At 39.2% G+C, this 22,176-nt stretch overlaps 1 protein-coding gene across 10 annotated transcripts in view; it reads right to left on the reverse strand.

The window, feature by feature from the left end:
- The window catches only part of PATJ (PATJ crumbs cell polarity complex component), a 418,144-nt gene that overhangs the window by 352,587 nt on the left and 43,381 nt on the right, over nt 1–22,176 (reverse strand). For 7 of the 10 annotated variants that reach the window (XM_066269036.1, XM_066269031.1, XM_066269035.1 and 4 more), the window contains exons 10-14: nt 21,653–21,744; nt 18,818–18,998; nt 14,821–14,997; nt 10,614–10,690; nt 7,404–7,460 (exon numbers count right to left, since the gene is read on the reverse strand). In XM_066269036.1, the coding sequence (XP_066125133.1) occupies nt 7,404–7,460; nt 10,614–10,690; nt 14,821–14,997; nt 18,818–18,998; nt 21,653–21,744 (584 nt within the window). The remainder of the gene's footprint in view (nt 1–7,403; nt 7,461–10,613; nt 10,691–14,820; nt 14,998–18,817; nt 18,999–21,652; nt 21,745–22,176) is intronic. The other 3 variants (XM_066269034.1, XM_066269039.1, XM_066269041.1) reach the window with 1 other exon arrangement.

The following is a 22,176-nucleotide window of genomic DNA, read 5'->3' on the forward strand; positions in this document are numbered from 1 at the left end:
TTGCTTCCCCCAGGTGGGAGTAGTGAGGCATAGAGTAGGAGGAGCTCAGTAATTATTTTGGAAATGAATGAATGTGCTCTAAGCTGCAACCTGCCTCTACTACTATCTAGCTATAAAGTTTGAGGCAAATTTTAGTATTCTTATCTTTGAAATGGGTTTTGAAAAGCTAGTCTCTTTTATATACTGTAAGGAGAAATGAGAAGTAACTTAATTAACTAAACTTCTAATAATAAGGGAATAATAATTCATGGCCCTGACCAGTTAGTTCAGTTGGTTAGATATTGAATATTTATTATACAATACATTTTTAAATAAAATATGTATTTCCGATGGCTTTAGGGGACCCCTGTGTTTTGGTCGTTCGACCCCCGTCGGGGTCGCGACCCACAGGTTGAGAACCGCTGGGTTAGAGTATTGTCCAAAAATACTAAGGTTGCAGGTTCTATCCCGGGTCAGGGTACATACAGGAAGTGACCAGTGAACACATCACTAAATGGAGGTCCAAATGAGTGCTCTCCTGCTTCTGTCTCTCTCCCTTCTTCTCTTTTTTTCTCTCTAAAATCAACCAATCAATAATAATTCACCAAAATAAATATCTGTGGACATTTATAATTAAGAAATTGATGTAGCCCTGGCCAGATAGCTCAGTTGGTTAGAGGACTGTCCAGATACGCAGAGTTTGCTGGTTTAATCCCCAGTCAGGGCACATACTGGAACAGAGAGATGTTTCTGTCCCTCTCTCCTCCTCTCTCTCTAAAATCAATAAATAAATTTTCAAAAAATAAGAAATTGAGCCCATCAGGCGGTGGTAAAGTGGATAGAGCATCGGATTGGGACACAGAGGACCCAGGTTCAAAACCATGAGGTGGCCAGCTTAAGCACAAGCTCCTCCAGCTTGCACATAAGCTCACCAGCTTAAGCGCAGGGTCGCTGGCTTGAGTGTGGGATCATAGACATGACCCCATGGTCACTGACTTGAGCCCAGAGGTCGCTGGCTTGAAGCTCAAGGTTACTGGCTTGAGCCCAAGGTCGCTGGCTTGAGCAAGGGGCCACTCACTCTGCTGCAGCCCCACACCTAGGTTCAAGGCACATATGAGAAAGTAATCAGTGAACAACTAAGGTGCCACAACAAAGAATTGATACTTCTCATCTCTCTCCCTTCCTGCCTGTCTGTCTCTATCTGACCCTCTCTCTGTCCCTCTCTCTTCTCTGTCTCTATCACAAAAAAAAGGGGAAGAAATTGATGTAAAAAAGTAAATATACATGACAATTTTATGTGGAAAAAGTATATACATATATTACACAAAAGGCTGGGTGTACCAACTATATACATGTGAATCTACATATATAGATAACAACTAAATATGAAAAGAAAATAGTGCAAGTATGGGTGACTATTTCTTCCAAACCAAAAATTAAATTAAAAAAAATTTTCACCACAACAAAATTTCAAATAATAATTAATAATTAAATATTTCATAATAGCTTATAAAAATTGCTTTTCAAAAGGAGCCTTTAAAGGGTCAGATTAAAAGTACATGAAACATACAACTACCATTTACTGAGCAATTTTTATGTTTTGGCACTGAGCTTCATTAATTAAGTTATATATTAAATATATTTATATTTAATCATCTACAACATAGCATTATTATTGTTCATATTTTGTAGAAGCTGCTATTTCACCTTTTAAAATGCTTTCCCAAATGTCACCTTCTTCTTCTTTTTTTTTTAAGATTTTATTTATTGATTTGAGAGAGAGGAGAGAGAGAGAAGGGAAGGTAAGAGTAGGAAGCATCAATTCATAGTTGCTTCTTATATGTCCCTTGACCATGCAAGCCAGGGGTTTCAAACTGGTGACCTCAGCATTCTAAGTCAACACTTTATCCACTGTGTCACCACAGGTCAGGCCCAAATGTCACCTTCTTAATAAGGTCTTCCCTGGTCAACCTATCTAAAATTGCAAACTCACAGTCTCCTGAATTCTTTATCCATCTTCCCTGCCTTAATATTCTGCATGGCAAATATCACGCATACCATATAACTTATTTATTTTATCTCCGCTCACTAAAATGTAAGTTCTATAGAGCAGGGATTTTTTTCTGCTATGTTCTCTTCTGAAACCCCAGTACCCAACAGAGGACCACTGAGTAGATATTTTTAAATATTTGATAAATGAATGAATGAATGAGTGAATGAACAGCTGAATGTACTGTGAGTTTCTATCAGGTGCCTCTGAAAGTCTGGTTAACTCTAAGCCCTTCCACAACTTTATACTAGAGTTACTGAGTGTAATAAATGCATATATAATATATATTGCATATAAATAATATATATATACACATATATATAAATATCCCATAAAAGTTGATTTGGGAAGATAAAATTCGTGAGACTGGTGGTAAGAAACTAGGGAATAAAGGTGAGAAAGAGTATCTTCTTTTTGGAGAAAGACAATTACATTCTATAAGATGTACACAAAGTATGGTTATTATCCTCTTTCCTTATCATTGAACATGATGATACAGGGTCTTATAGCTTTGAACATGGGAGGACAGATCACTAAAGCTGAACTACATGATAAACTGAATCTTAGCTGAGAAGCCGTGTTCTCACCCAAGGACATCTCTTGAGTTCTATGCTATATGGGGAGGTAGGCTAAAAAGCTAATCAGAAAACTATTAAGAGAAAAGATAAAATTTCAGAGGCCCAGGCCCTGGCCGGTTGGCTCAGTGGTAGAGCGTCGGCCTGGCATGCAGAAGTCCCGGGCTCAATTCCCAGCCAGGGCATACAGGAGAAGCGCCCATCTGCTTCTCCATCCCTCCCCCTCTCCTTCCTCTCTGTCTCTCTCTTCCCCTCCCGCAGCCGAGGCTCCATTGGAGCAAAGATGGCCCGGGTGCTGGGGATGGCTCCTTGGCCTCTGCCCCAGGTGCTAGGGTGGCTCTGGTCGCGGCAGAGCGACGACCCGGAGGGAAAGAGCATCACCCCCTGGTGGGCAGAGCGTCGCCCCCTGGTGGGCATGCCAGGTGGATCCCGGTCGGGCGCATGCAGGGGTCTGTCTGACTGTCTCTCCCCGTTTCTAGCTTCAGAAAAATACAAAAAAAAAAAATTTTTCTTCAGAGGCCCAAACTATTAAGGAGCTAGAAATGGAGTTCAGGCTCCAGTAGGTAGAGGGGATTGGTAAATACTCCCAGACTCATGTGGAGTACTAGAAGACTACATCTTAGGAGCAAAGGCAAACCAGACATAGTCTGAACCTTACCAAAACTGTAACTCTGCCTTGTCTGGATGACCACCAACACCACTCTCTCTCTTTCTCTCTCTCTCTCTCTCTCTCTCTCTCATTCTCATTCATACACATACACATCCTATTTCTTTTTCTCTCCTCTCTTCTTCTCTCTTTCTCTCTCACTCACACACACACCTATATCTCTTTCTCTCTCTCTCTTTCTCTCTCTCACACACACACACACACACACTCTATCTCCTTACTGGACAGAGATAACACCACCTTAAGTGCTTTGTAATTGGCATTCACAATGATGGGCATTCAGTCAAATTACAGCATGATGAGAGATACAAGCAAATAATCATAACAAGAGAAAACATCAAACCACAAAAACACATCTAAAATTCATCCATATATTGAATTACTCAAAGCCCTTATAAACTGTGGTTAATATGTTCAAGAAATAGGGGGAAAGATGGCACATACAAGTTTTTTTAATTGAGAATTCCACCAAAAGAATTATAATTTAAAAAGGAACAAAACAGGCCCTAGCTGGCTAGCTCAGTGGTAGAGCATCAGCCTGGCATGTGGAAGTCCTGGGTTCAATTCCCAGCCAGGGCACAGAGAAGAAGTACCCATTTGCTTCTCCACCCTTCCCCCTCTACTTTCTCTCTGTCTCTCTCTTCCCCTCCCGCAGCCAAGGCTCCATTGGAGCAAAGTTGGCCCAAGCACTGAGGACGGCTCCATGGCCTCTGCCTCAGGCACTAAAATGGCTCCAGATGCAAACACAGTATAGCCCCAGATGGGCAGAGCATCACCCCCTAGTGGGTATGCCAGGTAGATCCAGGTTGGGCGCTTGTGGGAGTCTGTCTCTCTGCCTCCCCTCTTCTCACCTCAGAAAAATACATACACAAAAAAATAAAAGAGAGAGGGAAACAAAAAAAATTTTTAGAATAGAAGAGCATAACTAAAATTAAGGACTCAATAGGTGAATTTTAGCAAATTAGGCATAGGAAATTTAATAAATTGGAAGAGAGTAAAATAAAAAATTTCCAGTATCTAAAAATTTAATATAAAGTATAATTTTAGAAAAAAACATTATTGATTTATATGAATGATAACTAAGAATAACAGACTAGCCTGACCAGGTGGTGGTAAAGTGGATAGAGTGTCAACTAGGACACAGAGGACCCAGGTTTGAAATTCTGAGGATGCAGGCTTGAGTGCAAGCTCACCAACTTGAGCACAGGGTCGCTGGCTTGAGCATGGGATCACAGACATGACCCCATGGTCGCTGGCTTGAGCCCAGAGGTCACTGGCTTAAAGCCCAAGGTTACTGGCTTGAGCCCAAAGTCACACTGGCTTGAGCAAGGAGTCACTCACTCTGCTGGAGCTCCCCAGTCAAGGCACATATGAGAGCACAATCAATGAACAATTAAAGTGCCACAACAAGGAATTGATGCTTCTCATCTCTCTCCTTTCCTGTCTGTCTGTCCCTATCTGTCCCTCTTTCTGTCTGTCACACACACACAAAAAAAGAATAACAGACTACTATGTGCTTGCAACCATTGTAGGCACATTTTATTTAATGCCTATAGAACCCATGAAGCAAATACTAATCTATTACTATCTTCCTTTTATAGACAAGAAAAATGAGACATACAGTTGAGATAATTTTACAAACTAGTGAGTGGATTAAGTCAGAATTTGAACTCAATGTAATCGGTTAACTATATTACAGTAATTAACAACAATTGAAGTTAGATGAAGCATTTATATTTCTTACTGTCATTTTGAAATAAATCCCTCTCAATATATTTAGATGGAGTTAGTGACCACTGTCATCAAATATAAAGATGATTTTGGAAATAATTTAAAATTAACTAGGAGTTGTGCCACATTGCTTTCATACTGCACATGTAAGGAAAGCTTGGTCAGCTGGCCCACAACAAGGAAGTAACTCAAAGTGCAGGTTATCTCAGAAGGAAAGAAATACTCTCCACAGTGTCAGCCTTGAAACCTAAACTTAAAGAATTGTAGCACACTTAATATAAAATTATGGAAGAAAAGTATTCATCACAAGTAAGTACGCAAAGGAAGAAATGGTAGAACTATTTAAAGAAATAAGTTCTTACAAAAACCACATGAGACACAGAAAACTCATTTTGAATACTGCATGTGACAGCATAAAATAAATAAATAATGAAAGAAATAAATCACCAGGGGTAGATGGGATAATGGTAGAATTATTTCAAGCTGCAGAGACTAAATTTGTCATAATCCTAAAAAGAATATGTCAACAAATATAAAAAACAAAGCAATGGCCTAAAGACTGGAAATGTTCGCTATACAGCCTAGTCTTCAAGAAAGGAGATACCCGGGAGTGCAGTAACTATAGGACCATTGCTCTAATTTCCCACACATGGAAAGTGACACTCAAAGTGCTGCAGCAAAGGCTTCCACCTCATAAGGCGTGAAAATGCTGGAAGGTCACACTGAATTCAGAAAAGGAAGAGGCACTCAGACCTAACTGCAAGCATTTGCTGGATACTGGCATGCTGCAAAGAATTAGAGAATGCACTTGAACATCACCTACACAACTTCAACAATGATAATAAAGACATCAAAATTATTAAAGGTTTTGCTAACTTTGGTTTGGTCATCAATTCAAATGGAGGCCTACAGCCAAGAAATCAAGAGAAAGCTGAGACTTGAAGGGGCAGTGGAAGAATCAGAAAAGATAACCAAGAGTGAAGATGTGTCATTAGAGACAAAGGCAAAGATCATCCACACCCTCGCATTCCCAATTACTATGTATGGATGTGAAAGTTGGTCAGTGAAGAAGGCTGAGAGAAAAAAGAATTGATTCATTTGAAATATGGTGTAGGAGGAGAGTCCACAGATACTCTGGACAACTAGAAAGACAAACAGTTGGGTCCTAATTAGCCTAAAGTATTGCTGGAGGCAAAAATGACAAAACTGAAGCTTTCCTACTTTGGGCACATCATGAGTAGGCAGGGTTCCTTAGACAAGACAGTAATTCTGGAGAAATCTGAAGACAATAGGAAAAGAGGAGGACCAACTATCCAGTGGTCAGCAATCAGCAAACTCATTAGTTAACAGAGCCAAATATCAACAGTACGATTGAAATTTCTTTTGAGAGCCAAATTTTTTAAACTTAAACTATATAGGTAGGTACATTCCTTACTGAGGTAGCACTCGCATGTGGTATTTTATGGAAGAGCCACACTCAAGGGGCCAAAGAGCCACATGTGGCTCACAAGCCACGGTTTGCCGACCACTGAACTATGCAATGGATTGACTCCATATAAGAAACAGTAGACACAAGATACAGGAATTGAGCTGGGCTGCTGAGGACAAGACACTGTGAACACCACTCATTTGTAGAGTCACCAGGAGTTGGGGCTGCCTCCACAGCTTATAACACACACCTATGGCAGCAGAGTTTAAACTGGGCTTAGCTCATATGCCCCATGTGGGATTAAACTGTTAATTTTTTAAACTGTCCTTCTGACAAGAGAACCTTACTTTTTTCATCATCTGTTGAGCAAGCCACCTAGAAGCCTTCTCTAAGTTTCAATTCCCTGGCTGTTAATTATCTAGAATAGGAACTATAAGATTAACTTGTAGTAAGAGGACCCTAAAAACTGGAAAAGTTAACTTTTGGCATTTTGCCATTAAAAAATAAAGTTCTTAGTATAAATTTTATTTTAGTTCAAGAAAAAAAAACATTGCTTATACTCAAAGATAAACCACTCTTCTGTCCTTAAACATCTGGACCCAGAGGATTTTTTCAAGTCTATTTGTGGTCTTGATTTTAAGGAAAACTTTAAATGGCCTTCTTATAATATCTGAAAAGCTTACTCACACTTCACACAATGTTACTCTGTATACTACCTTTAAGGTGAGCAAAGTAGTAAAACCTGAGTTTTTAGCTTCTGGGAAGCGGTACAAGGGGACCTCATGTTCTTCCCAGGCATAACTAACTGTCACCTTTCATAAGTGAGAATTCACCACATTTCCAGAAAATGTCTAAGACAAAATTCTGGTAACTTTAGTTCACAGCACTAATTTACTTTCTTTGACAAGAACTTGGCACAAGTTCTTCCAACAACAAAAAAAAGGTCACCTTTTTTAAAAAAATAATGCTTACCTTCGAATACTTCTGTAACTCAGCATCATCTGCAATCTGTGTGTCCAAAGTAGCAACCTAAATTTACAAGAAAAAATATATCCAATATTTGTAAAAGCATAACTTTATTTCTTCCTAGATTTCCTGATTTTAAAAAATCTGTCAAGCCTATGAGTTCCATCTGAAAGAATGCATCTGATCGGCACTCTAATCTCTTTTCTATATTTCTGAACTCCGTTAGTATAACGTATAAATATAATGTAAACTTCAGAGAATATTTGCTTTTCTGTTGTTGTTCTCCACAAAAACATTTTTCTCCTAAGTTATTCAAAAGTTGAAGAAGAAGGTGATGGGAAAATACATATACTATTTTTAAAAATCCATGATCCCACCCTTGCCAGGTACCTCAGTTGTTTAGAGCATTGACCTAATACACCGATGCTGTGAGTTCAATCTCCAATCAGGACAACATACAAGAATAAACCAATGAATGCATAAGTAAGTGAAACAACAAATCGATGGTTTTCTCTCTTTCTCTAAAGCAGCGGTTCTCAACCTGTGGGTCACGACAGGTTGAATTCCGATGGCTTTAGGCGACCCCTGTGTTTTGGTCATTCGACTCCCGCCGGGGTCGCGACCCACAGGTTGAGAACCGCTGCTCTAAAGTCAATAATTAAAAAAAAAAATTAATCCATGATCCCTAAAATTTTAATATAATACTCCATTATATTGAGTCCATAAAAATGTAATTCTTTTGACAAGAGTGGTCATTTTTATTTTTAAATTCCAGCCTTAAAGTGTGCAAGGTCAGTGAAGTCACACAACTGTGGAAAAACTGACACCTCTGACTTTCCACAGCAAGCTCACACCATTTCCCTAGGAGAAACAGCTGGCAAGGACACAAACAGAAAGATCTGGACTGGTGGGAAACTCATGGAATACTTAAAGCTTTTAATCCTGGCCTCAAACTATTGTTCAGAGCTTCAATGGTGGACATCCAGAGAAATGAATGGCTTACAAGTAAGATACTTTACTGATGATTTGCATCTGTAAGTTGTTAATAAAATATGGTACATCTGCAGGGAGGAGATAAGTTAATGATCCAACTAAAGCTTTTAAAAGTACTCCAGATAAGTAGACTCTGAAAGAAAATAAAATGAACAACACTGGAGTACATGTATGCATGCCTTCATTCATCTTGCCTGGCTTCTCCTTTCTGCTCCCAATCCCTCAGAAAGAGTTACAATTCTTAATGAATAAGAGCAGCTTTAACTTTCTGACTTCAAATTCCGTCCCCTCTTTCTAGCCCCTCTTTGATAACCTCTCCATGTGATAAATGATATCTGGAGGGGTAGTTTTAAGGATACAATTTTTTTTTTTAATTTATTATTTATTTATTTATTTATTTATTCACTTTAGAGAGGAGAGGAGACAGAGAGAGAGAGAGGAAAGATTGAGAGAGAGAAGGGGGAGGAGCTGGAAGCATCAACTCCCATATGTGCCTTGACCAGGCAAGCCCAGGGTTTCGAACCAGCGACCTCAGCATTTCCAGGTCTACGCTTTATCCACTGCGCCACCACAGGTCAGGCCTTAAGGATACAATTTTAACAAAAAAGAGCCCATCACAAAACTGGTCATTTATAAATACTGATACACAAAATTATTTTGAATATCGAACCATAAAGGATGATAGAACAGGTCATTTGCAGGGTGATGGCCTAATAAAAAGATGACATTCAAAATCTAAAATCTATGATGTCAGCCTGACCTGTGGTGGCGCAGTGGATAAAGCGTCGACCTGGAAATGCTGAGGTCGCCGGTTCGAAACCCTGGGCTTGCCTGGTCAAGGCACATATGGGAGTTGATGCTTCCAGCTCCTCCCCCCCTTCTCTCTCTCTGTCTCTCCCTCTCCTCTCTAAAGTGAATAAATAAATAAAAATTAAAAATAAAATAAAATTAAAAAAATAAAATTAAAAATCTATGATGTCAAGAAGCCGTAGTTCCTGTGAACTGACATGCAGGTACAAAATTAGCAAGAGAAAGTATGAATTGGCCTGACCAGGCAATGGCACAATGGATAGGGAGTTGGCCTGGACGCTAAGGACCTAGGTTCTAAACCCCAAGGTCACTGGCTTGAGCACGGGTTTACCAGCTTGAGCGCGGGGTCATTGGCTTAAGCGTGGGATCATAGACATGACCCCATGGTCACTGGCTTGACCTCAAGATCACTGGCTTGAGCCCAAGGTTCCCTGGCTTGAGCAAAGGGTCAATGGCTCAGCTGGAGCCCCACCCCCACCCCGTCAAGGCACATAAGAGAAGGCAATCAATGACCAACTAAGGTACTGCAACTATGAGTTGATTCTTCTCATCTTTATCCCATTCTGTCCATCTCTCTCACTTTAAAAAAAAAAGTATGAACTGTTTTGACTTATCTTAATGACACTGGAAAATTTCTGACAATAGATAGTAGCTGTATATTCTGAACCAAGAAGAGAAAAAAAAAACTCTAACCAGCCAGCAAGTACTAATGATATACATATGTAAGAAAATGTGAATGACAATAGAAATTTAATAGGATATTTTATTACTAACGCATTTAGTGAACACTGTAGAGGCTTTTCTAAGCACAGCTTTCTGCTTTCATGTGGATTCATATGGGGAAATGTAATCAATCCCTTACTCAATGACTCTAATAACAGGTGAAAGGAAGTCTAATGGACCACTGGCACTATAAACTTATACCTAACCTAAATTACTTCCTGTTCTCCCAAATATATTTGATAATCATTCTTTCATTTTTCTCATAAAACTGTAAGATGCTTTGTGAAACACAGGACTAATATCCACAGCCCTTTCAGTGTACAATAAAACAAACAGATCATAAAAGCAATCATAAAAATGCCAGCAATTTTAAGCAGCTGAGACAGGTTATAAATTTAAAGGCAAGCCCTTCTCTCTCTGAACATTTTTTTCGGCCTATTGTTGACTTAAATGGTTTCAACATGAACTGAGGGTCTGCTAATTCTAATTGAAACTTGTGTGCAGTCTTAATTGTTCTTTATAGAGTAAAATGCTAAAATAAAAAATCGATTGATTGAATAGGAAAGAAAGGCAGGAGAAAAAAATAAGAGTCTGGCTACTCTTTGACTCTCCTACTTCTTTAGATTGAAATGCTAAGGGCTTGACACGAGATGAGACATGAGAGGTTTTTATTCAAAGATTTCAACATACCATTACTTCATAATCAGGGCCCAATAGTTTTTCCCATTTGAATTTCAGCTCATTTTCTGAAAAGTCAGGGGCTCTTTCTGGATTAAAAAAAAAAAAAGAATATTAAAGTTACTGTAAACCAAAACACACTTTACTACTTAATTCTTCAATAACAGCAGTTTTAGGAAGTAAAATGGACATAAACAAAATAAAAATGCAATAACTTATGTCTACTAGGTAAAGTAAATCAGAAAATCAGAGGTACCCTTTAATTCTAACGTAAAATGTAAAGATTGAGCCCTGGTCAGAGAGCTCATTCTGATACACATAGGTTCAATCTCTGCCTTCAGGGCACATACAGGAACAGATTGATGTTTCTCTCTCTCTCTCTCTCTCTCTCTCATCAATCAATAATAAACAAAAATGTAAAGACCAGTATTACCAATTATGAAGGGGCTTTGTTGTTAAAAAATACTGTCAAGGGAAGAGAAAATGATGTTATAAATAAAATTTGAATTATATATAGTTTATAAGTAATCATCTTGTAGTTTACAAGTAAAATGCATCTTTCTTTGCTTTATAATATGTTAGAACAAACAAGGCTTTAGTTTAAATGTTAATTACTTCAAAGTAGTACCTTCCACTCACCCATAGGAAAAGTAATAATTTATCAAGCTATCAACTAGGCATATCGACACGACCCATTCAGACTTTTCACTTGAGTGAATATAAAGGCATGTCTGGTTTTAATTCAACCATTGAGTACATGAGATTTAATATAATAGAAATTTTGGTTTTACTTTGGTCTTTGTGGCTTTGTTATTATATCTTTAAGATTTTCCTTCTTGAAAATCCTTATTGCTTTTTTTTTTTGCATACGTAAGATTATTTTAAAGAGCTACGACAGATTTTAAGTGCCCTTACGAGCTTAGCCAGAAGCTCAGAGCACAGTGTATAGTCTGAAAACTGCCCACTAGACAAAAGTCAAAGTACTAAAATTATAATTTCAACTTATATCTATAGTAGCAACAGATAATAAACAAATCGTTTCCTTTAAGTTGAAGAAAAATTCTCAATTTTGTCACAAGAAACAGACAAGTCACAGAAAATTAACACAACTGACATAACCATCTGTCTAAAAATCAGACACAACTTGCAATCTCAACTCTTTCAGTCTTTGGCACAAACAGCTTATCTTGGATGCATATGATTCTTAATTATATAATACATAATAACAATAAATATTTTAACACATAAAACTTAATTACATAATAATTAAGTAGAATAGGCTAACCTCAGAAATCAGAGACTAAGACTAATAAACACAAAAGAATTTGAATTACTAGATTTACAAAAGACTATCCCTAGATTACGTTTCAGGGATAACTAACCAAAAGATTCTAATAAAACTAGTATCGCCTGACCAGGTGGAGGCACAGTGGATAGAGCATTGGCCTGGGACACTTAGAACCCAGGTTCAAAACCCAAGGTTGACAGCTTGAGCAGAGGGTTGCTGGCTTGAGCATGGGAACATAGACATGACCCCATGGTCACTGGCTTAAGCCCAGAGGTCACTGGCGTGAGCCAGGGGTCACTGGCTCAGCTGGAACCACCCAGTCAAGGCCTGTATGAGAAGAAATCAATGAACAACTAAAGTGCCACAACTACAAGTTAAGAATTCTCATCTATCTCCCTTCCTGTCTGTCTCTGTGTCTCTCTCTTTATCCCTCTCACTAAAAAATAAATAAAATTTAAAAAATAAACAAAATATCATCCTTGTGGGCTCTGCACCTCTTTGCCTACTTCTGTAAACAATTTCACAGAAAATTATGTTAAGATTTCTACCATCCTGCCTGTTTAATTTCTTCAGGTAGTTTCTTATTTGGTCAGCTACGTTGAACAAAATTTGCAATGTCTTCATTAAAATGTAAGTTTAAAAACATGACATATAAAGATTATATTTCATATACATGTATAAGATAAAGTTGGCATTTCCCCTTCAATTATTTGACTATATTTTACCTTTCAGTCATACAAAGAAAGCACATAGTTGTTTTAAAGTATAGCACAAGCCTGACCAGGCAATAGTGCAGTGGATAGAGCGTTGGACTGGGATGTGGAGGACCCAAGTTTGAGACCCCGAGGTCACCAGCTTGAGCCTAAGGTTGCTGGCTTGAGCAAGGGGTCACTCAGTCTGCTATAGCCCCCCCCAGTCAAGGCACATATGAGAAAGCAATCAATGAACAACTAAGGTGCTGCAATGAAGAATTGATGCTTCTCATCTCTCTCCCTTCCTGTCTGTTTGTACCTATCTGTCCCTCTCTCTGCCTCTGTCACAAAAAATGAAATAAACTTTAAAGTATAGCACAAAATGTAAGTACCTTGGCCCTGGCCAGGTGGCTCAAGTGGCAGAGCATCAGCCCTGCATGTGGCAGTCCTGGGTTCGATTCCTGGTCAGGGCACCTAGGAGAAGTGACCATAGGTTTCTCTCCCCTGCCCCCCCCCCCCCCGCTTTCTCTTCCCCTCACTCAGCCATGACTCCAATGGTTTGAACAAGCTGGCCATGGGCACTGAGGATGGCTCCATGGCCTCGTCTCAGATAGTGAAATAGCTCAGTTGTCGAGCAATAGAGCAGCGGCCCCAGATGGGCAGAGCATCATCCTTTAAGGTGTTTGCCTGGTGGATCCTGGTCAGGGCACATGCAGGAGTCTGTCTCTCTGACTCTCTGCCTCTCTGCCTCCCAGCCTCTCACTTAAAAGAATAAATAAATAAGTGCCTGAGGAAAAAGATATTTTCAGCAGCTCAATAAATCCTGGGCTATGCAAAATGATAAATAAATAAATAAATAAATAGTATGATGATCTAAAATTATCATTTCAATGGCAATAAGGGGGAGCAGAATGTACCACCCTAAAATATACCACTCTGGCATGTAGGCTATTTTGAACTGAAGGTAATCATAACCCAGCAGACTCAGAAAGAAGTTTTACTTTTCCCTTAACTGCCTAAAAGAATTTAGATAGGGGGTCTGGCCTAGAACAGTTATTATCACAGATCACTTTTTATCTGGATGGCCTACCTAAATGGCAGGGCAAACTTTTAATCACCAAACATCTGCCCTTATTACAATCCTGTGAATGATCTTTTCCCCTTTGAAGCCCAGACCCTTATCTCATTCCTCAGCTCAGAATGGCACATAAACCTCAACTATGCAACTTGCCCTTGAATCTCATATTTTTATGGGGCTTCCCCCACATAAGAAATTTTCCCCTGCTAATTTGTGTTGTCAACTTAACTATTAAACCAGTTGAACACTTAGAAGAAGGAACAATTTTTTCACCTCTACTGCAAAAAAGAAAGCTAACTTCACAGCTATTTGAGTATTTTTTATCTTACTCTGGAGTTGAAGTTATACATACCCATGAAGAAAAATGTTCTGAGGTGGATCCAAAAAGAGGAGATAAAATATTGCTAAAGGCATTTCTAACTTCAGAATGTATTTGATTTTCACCTGATAGTTCACTGAAAATCTATCTGGGTTCATCTGACTTTGAACTGCAAGGACAACTACAAAAGGAACAAGGGAAACTTCCAAACCATGGAAAAAATTTTAACCTGAATGAGTGGTTACACCTTCCTTCAGGCCGCTCTTTCCTAAGAGGAGACCATCCAAGTCAAAATTTCTCTGGAATATGCATGGTGTTAAGTATTTCATTCCATTCGGCTGACAAGGTTTTCCTGAGCACCTTTGTGCAGGAGACTGTGTGATACTGTACTCAATCTGCTGCAGAACAGAGAGTCAAGTATAGCAGCTGAGGTATCAAAGTAAAAGAAAAAAGTTGTATATCAATTTTTTAAAAAGTAAAAGACAAATATATAGTTACCCTGTGATTGGACGAAACATAATAAAAGGATACATTATTAATTTTTATGGTGTAAAGGAAATACTGCTATAGCTATATATCTACTATATTATTAATATATAAGCTAAAGTATGTTGTAATTAAAAATGCTGACAAGAATAAAAAAGTCATCACATACTAATAAAAATGCATTCAAAATTAATATAATCAAAGATTAAACAATAATATGCTCAGTTCCCAACTCAAGGGTTGAGATGTTGATATTAAGAACACCCTATTTTATGACATCAAAATGCTCTAAAACTCCTTACATTACATTAGCTATAAAGAAAGAAAATGGTTAACAAATGAGAAAGTCAAATTACTTTGTTTTGAATTAAGTGCTTTGCGCCTACCCAGTGTTTCTAAGGCTTGTATGTTGTCATTTTTTAGATGATCCATTCTTTCTTCAGTTTCCTCATCTTCACCATCCAAATTAGTTTCCATTTCCACTGCTCCAGTCAGAGAGAGGGCTGGTGTTTTTGGTGGTTCTGCAACAGTTCCTGAAATACGAATTGCACACTTGAATCACTAACAGCTAAAGACCACAGTTCCGTGAGCGTTTCCCACTCCTGCTCTCCTCTTTCACCACCTCATTACAAACATCTCAGGTAACTTCCATCTAGGATTCCTTTCTTTAAAATCTCATGTGTGGTAACCAATCAATTCCTTAAAAATAAATTGTTGGTAGTATTGAAAAGAATACGGAACTAGGCAGTGTGGGAAGAGAAAAGCAAGGTCAAGTCAATGACAAAGCAGGAAGGAGTAGATGCTTTTCAACAGCCTTGAAGAAGACAATGAGCACCAGATCTCTTGCTGTTGTGGTGGGTGCAGAACCAGACCTGCAGAACAAGCTGGTCCCACTGTCCTGGGCTCTCCTAGGTTCTGGTATAACAACATCATGACTATAACAAGCAATCTATGTACGAAGGTAACCTTACAAATTGGTAGGGAATTGGAGAGCATTCCCCTGGTTGCAGAGCTTTCTCCCTTAGTACCGTAATAGGATATCCAAAGCTTTCAATCTCAAACATTCAAATCACTATGTATCACTTAAACACACACCAAAAAAAGGTTGAACGGCCCTGGCCGGTTGGCTCAGCGGTAGAGCATCGGCCTGGCGTGCAGGGGACCCAGGTTCAATTCCCAGCCAGGGCACATAGGAGAGGCGCCCATTTGCTTCTCCACCCCCACCCCTCCTTCCTCTCTGTCTCTCTCTTCCCCTCCCGCAGCCAAGGCTCCATTGGAGCAAAGATGGCCTGGGCGCTGGGGATGGCTCCTTGGCCGCTGCCCCAGGCACTAGAGTGGCTCTGGTCGTGGCAGAGTGACACCCCCTGGTGAACAGAGCGTCGCCCCTGGTGGGCGTGCCAGGTGGATCCCGGTTGGGTGCATGCGGGAGTCTGTCTGACTGTCTCTCCCCGTTTCCAGCTTCAGAAAAATACAAAAAAAAAAATATATATATATATATATATATATAAATTCTTAAAAAAAAAAAGTTAAACAAGAGTCGCTGTATGCTACTTTTAAATATTCACATATCACTTATAAAAAGTATTCTTACAAAAAATATTTTACCTGACTCTTAAGTAAAGCTTTAGACCTAGGTTCTAGGAAACAGTGGGTAGAGAAACCAGTTAAATGGTACCAGAAGGAAATATAAAATTCAGAATGTAGCATTTTTGTGACAAAGAAACTATGTAATCCATTCAAAAGTCTATGCCCTGGGGGTAGGTGTGGGGGATTCTTCTAAGAACCAAAGAAACATAACACATTCAGTAACTGCAATGCATCCTTAGATCTTAATTTTATGGGGTTTTTTTGGGGGGGGTCAAGAAGAGAAGCTACAAAAGACATTTGAGGGTAATTGCAAAATTTTAAGTATGTGTTAGGTATTTGATATTAGGGAATTACTATTAACTTTGTTTGGTGTGATAATGACATGTTTATCTAAGAAAATACCCTTCATTTTAAAGCTGTAGACTGATGTAGGGCTAAAGCATCATAATGCCTATTACTCATTCCAAAATGGCTCAGGAGAAAGACATAAATAGATGAAGCAAACATGGCAAAATGACAGATGCTGAATTTAAATGGTGGGTATATGGTATATTTATTTTTGATTTTTCTGTATGTGTGAATTTTTTTTATAATAAATGGTTGAAAAAGATAACCAGTTAAAAGTTCCTAGGATCTTCACATGACATTTTAAGCTATACAGAGGATTATATAGATCGTCAATCCATTGATACACACTAAACACACAGCCCAATGCTAGCAAAAGAAAAGCCAACCAGAAGTTCCTAGTGTCACCGAGTAGAATTTATAGTACAAAGTAGTACAATGATGTGACTGTATGCTACAAAATGTATACAAATAAGTACACAATTAACTATACAGGCGTGGGCAAAGGCAGGTTAAATTACCAGCCATCATTACCTAAAAGATAAGTCATATGTAAGGATATGAAATAATAACAATTAGAAGAAAAAGGACAAATAATACAAATAAATAATTATTATTCAATCTGTTTTGCATACTCACAACTGTATGCCTACTTTGCCCACTCCTGTATATAAGGTATACAGAAAGTAGGAGCTTAGAGGTGAACAAGGAAGATTTAGTGTGCAACAGGGAGGCATTTTGCAAGAGCTAGAAGCTGGGCAGTTTGTTTCAGTCAAATAGACTTAAACGCTAGGTGGAAGGCATACAAAGATGTGTTACATGGGTCAAGGGGCAAAGGTGTAACCACCGCCTACCTCATAGAGTGGCTACATAAAACAAGTGATTAAAATGACGTGTGATAAATGCTACAATCAAGGGCTCTTCAAAGGGTGCTAGTAAAACACATAGGAAAGACACACAAACCATGGAGGAAGAGGAAGATTTAGAGTCAAAACTTATCCCAGTACAAATTTAAAATGTAGGCATGCCCAGTAAAGATTGCTAATTCACAGATGACATACTTAGTTTGATATAATGGACTGAAGATAAGGGCTCCATCAGAGCTATTAGAACTATTATATTGGGCCCTGGCTGGTTGGCTCAGTGGTAGAGTCCCAGCTTCAATTCCCAGTCAGGGCACACAGGAGAAGTGACCATCTGCTTCTCCACTTCTCCCCCTCCTCTCTCTCTCTCTTCTCCTCCAGCAGCCATGGCTTGATCGGCTCAATCACATCTCCCCCAGATGCTAAGGATGGCTCCATGGAAGCTCTGCCTCAGGCACTAAAAAGAGCTCAGTTGCAAGCATGGCCTCAGATGGGCAGAGCATTGTTCCCAGACAGGGGTTGCTGGTGGATCCCAGTCGGGGCACATGCGAGAGTCTGTCTCTCTATCTCCCCTCCTCTCACGTGAAAAAGAAAAAAAAACTATTATATTGATATAAATATGTAAACCTTTTATAGTCAATATAGCACTTACACAATCTGTATTATTTAGGCAATGTTAAATTTCATACATACAATGCAGCTGACAGGGCATCTAACTTTCTGTAATAAAATTTCCACTATCATATAAAATTTTAAAAGTTCTAATTTAATACAAATCAATATCAGTTGAAAGCAAAGGCTTCCAGGCTTATATCTTCAGAGGAAGGGGAAAACAACTATATTCATCTTCTGATAAATTCTAATGAAATTATTTCTTACTCTCTAGTTATATAACTTTTATTCATTGTAAATTGAATACATGTGCCCATGGTTGTCAAATGTTGTTAATCTCTACATTTATAAGTTAATAATCAAAAACCAAAATGCCTATAATTATGTTTTTTTCCAATATAAAAATTCACTATTGACATAATCAAAATACCAACAAATATTATTCTACAAATAGAAATGTGCTTGATAGAAACTCATCAGGTTTTATTTTTCTCTTGCTATTATTTCACAAGGTAAATCAAGAGATATCAGAATCAAATATATCACTGGAAGTAAAATGAAACCTGAAGTTTGCAAAATGTCAAAGCAGTAGACAAATGAGAGCTCCTGAATAAAAAGTGCCAAAGCCTTATTATTCAAATGTAAGTAATATGTGAAATTTGGAAGCTTTGGGGGAAAATGATTTCCAGCTCCATTCAGAGGAGCTCTCAGAGCTTCATGGGAGTCAGGATTCATGTTCTAGCATTTGGACAGGCACATTATGATTGGCAAAGGAAGTTCTTCTTCAGTTCTTCAGCACACAAAGGAGCTGACTCATTTCCCCATCACTGAATTAATTACCCAAGATGGACAGTTTTTCCTTCCCACACCTATAGAGCAACTTCTATAAATGAGCTAGTCTCTAAACCCAGAGTATGGTGGGGAGAGGGACAGTGGAATCCATTACCGCTGTCTGAAGACTGTTCAACAAGTGGAGGTTGTTCAACAAGTGAAGGTTGTTCAACAAGAGGAGAAGCTGGTGAGGATGTCTTTCTTCGAACTAGGGTTAAGTGTACCACTTGCCCAGCATTTCGTAAAACTTCAACAACATCCTGGTTGACAAAACCCTGAATATTCACACCATCGACCTAAAACACATTACACAGGTTTCACGACGTTAGCTATTATTTTAAATTTTGGCAAGGCAGGATCAAATTAGGCAATTCATTTTATTCCAAAAATTAACTTGTATTAGACCTAAGAAAAAATTTGAATAAGGATGCAAAATTACGTAGTAGTAAAACATGTTGGACAAACTTCCTAAGACACTAGAAAGCAAATTCAAACTTGTACTCCTAAGACACACATTCTAACTTACAGCCTATGATATTCAAAATTCAGAAGTGCCATAAAAGAAAGTCAATTGTTATCTATAGTTCTCAAGAATAGAAACTATTATGATCAAAATTGAAGAGGTCATGCAATACTTCATCCCTCTACCATATCACTATGGTATTTTTTCCAGAAGCACACCAATCTCCCTCCATTAGGTCTTATAGTATACTGAAAAAGTATGTGCAAAAAAGGTATTTAGTAATATAAATCAAGCCTGATTCCCATTTCTGAAGTCCATCAGGAGGAAAAGAATCCTCTCACAATCTTCTTCAAGCTAGACAAAATATTGCTTTTGCTTTCCCCATAAGTATTTTCTCCATAGCGTTCACTGCTATTGCTGGCCTCCAAACTCTGAAAATCACTAGACAATTCCTAAGCCCAATAATATAAAAGCCAAGAGTTATGAAAGGTGCTCCCTAAGATGGACTTGAAAGACAAAGACTTGGCCCTGGCCAGTTTGCTCAGTGGATAGAGTGTTGGACTGGCATGCAGATGTCCTGGGTTTGATCCCCAGTCAGGACACACATGAGAATGACCATCTGCTTCTCTTCCCCTCTCTCTCCTCATTCTCTCTCTTTTCCCCCCTTGCAGCCAGTGGCTTGATTGGTTTGAGCACTGACCCGGGTGCTGAGAATAGCTCGGTTGATTCGAGCATCAGCCCCAGACAGGGGTTGCCGGGTGAATCCCAGTCAGGGCGCATGCAGGAGTCTGTCTATGCCCCCTCCTCTCACTTTAAAGAAAAAAGAAGACAAAGACTCAAATTATACAAACAAAAATTTGTTTCTATGTAAATCACTAAATTAAGTGTGTATACTTTCTTCAAAATTATTATTAAAATAAACTGTAAATTTAATTTTCTACTAAATGGAGGAAAGACCAACCTGAATTGATAAAAGATTAATTATCATATTTTCAAATATATAAAACAAATTTTGCATGTACTCAAAATTACTGTTAGTAAAAAAACTACTTTCACAAAGAAATAAAAAAATCTGGTAAATGGACTATTAATTTTATAAATGGGTGAGTTTAAACAACACAGAGATGTGCTTGAAAAGTGTTTTCTTTTTTTCTTTTTTTTTTTTTTTAAGACTTTATTTATTCCATTTTTAGAGAGGAGAAAGAGAGAGACAGAGAGAGAGAGGAGGAGCAGGAAGCATCAACTCCCATATGTGCCCTGACCAGGCAAGCCCAGGGTTTCGAACCGACAACCTCAGCATTCCAGGTTGATGCTTTATCCCATTGCGCCACCACAGGTCAGGCAAAAAGTGTTTTCTAGAAGAACAGTAGAGCACCTTTCAAAAATATATCTATGTATATTAAAATATATTTGAATATATTGTTTTTCTACCAATGATTCATGATTCCTTTCTTCACAGACAGAAAATAAAATCAAATTTAAGATCATAAGAATCCAAATTAGGGCCCTGGCTGGTTGGCTCAGTGGTAGAGCGTCAGCCTGGCGTGCGGAGGACCCGGGTTCGATTCCCGGCCAGGGCACATAGGAGAAGCGCCCATTTGCTTCTCCACCCCTCCGCCGCGCCTTCCTCTCTGTCTCTCTCTTCCCCTCCCGCAGCCAAGGCTCCATTGGAGCAAAGATGGCCCGGGCGCTGGGGATGGCTCTGTGGCCTCTGCCCCAGGCGCTAGAGTGGCTCTGGTCGCAACATGGCGACACTCAGGAGGGTCGCAACATGGCGACGCCCAGGATGGGCAGAGCATCGCCCCCTGGTGGGCGTGCCGGGTGGATCCCGGTCGGGCGCATGCGGGAGTCTGTCTGACTGTCTCTCCCTGTTCCCAGCTTCAGAAAAATGCAAAAAAAAAAAAAAAAAAAAAAAAAGAATCCAAATTAGGGCCCTGGCTGGTTGGCTCAGTGGTAGAGTGTCAGCCTGGCGTGCAGAAGTCCCAGGTTCGATTTCCAGCCAGGGCACACAGGAGAAGCACCCATCTGCTTCTTCACCCCTCCCCCTCTCCTTCCTCTCTGTCTCTCTCTTCCCCTCCCGCAGCAGAGGCTCCATTGGAGCAAAGATGGCCCGGGCGCTGGGGATGGCTCTTTGGCCTCTGCCCCAGGCCCTAGAGTGGCTTTGGTCTAGACAGAGCGATGCCCCGGAGGGGCAGAGCATCGCCCCCTGGTGGGCAGAGCGTCGCCCCCTGGTGGGCGTGCCGGGTGGATCCCGGTCCGGCGCATGCGGGAGTCTGTCTGACTGTCTCTCCCTGTTTCCAGCTTCAGGAAAATACAAAAAAAAAAAAAAAAAAGAATCCAAATTAGTGTGATTTCACTGTACTAACACATTTAATTTTTTAAAATATTATGAGACTATATGAAGCCATTCTCCTCTCACACATATTATAATAAAGATAAATTTTTCCCCAACTTGATTCGATTCTAAAACAGAGGGCAGTTACTTACAGCAACTATTTTGTCATTCACTTGAATTTGTCCATTGTGGTCTGCAGCGCTGCCAGGAATTACACTTTTCACGTAAATCCCTGATGCTTCCCCTAAGGTGCACAAAACATATGGAACAAGAAAGAAAGCTCTATTTGGGCCTTGATTGCAAAATTTATATCAAGAGGTTAATTAGTTGAAGGGGTTGACTGGAAGCTTGATAAATACTATTTTGAACACAAGCAGAGAAACTGATGGATTATTTCAAACTGTCACCATCACAAGTGACTTGAATTTGAAATGATTTGACTGATAACTATTTCTGAAAAAATAATAGTGATGGAACCGTGGTAGAATACATTGCAATATAAGCTGGAATTCAAAGAGCCCAAATTAAGTTTTACCCTTTTCTCTTGGTCTACCACCCTTCTCACAATTTAGATTAGCCTTCATTTAGATTTAGAATAGCCTTCATCACTTTTGGCTAGTAATACAAGAGTCTCTTAACAGGTCTTCCTGAATATGCAGTTTACTGTTCATGTTAG

Source organism: Saccopteryx bilineata, chromosome 3 (assembly GCF_036850765.1).
Source record: "Saccopteryx bilineata isolate mSacBil1 chromosome 3, mSacBil1_pri_phased_curated, whole genome shotgun sequence".
Classification (NCBI taxonomy): domain Eukaryota; kingdom Metazoa; phylum Chordata; class Mammalia; order Chiroptera; family Emballonuridae; genus Saccopteryx; species Saccopteryx bilineata.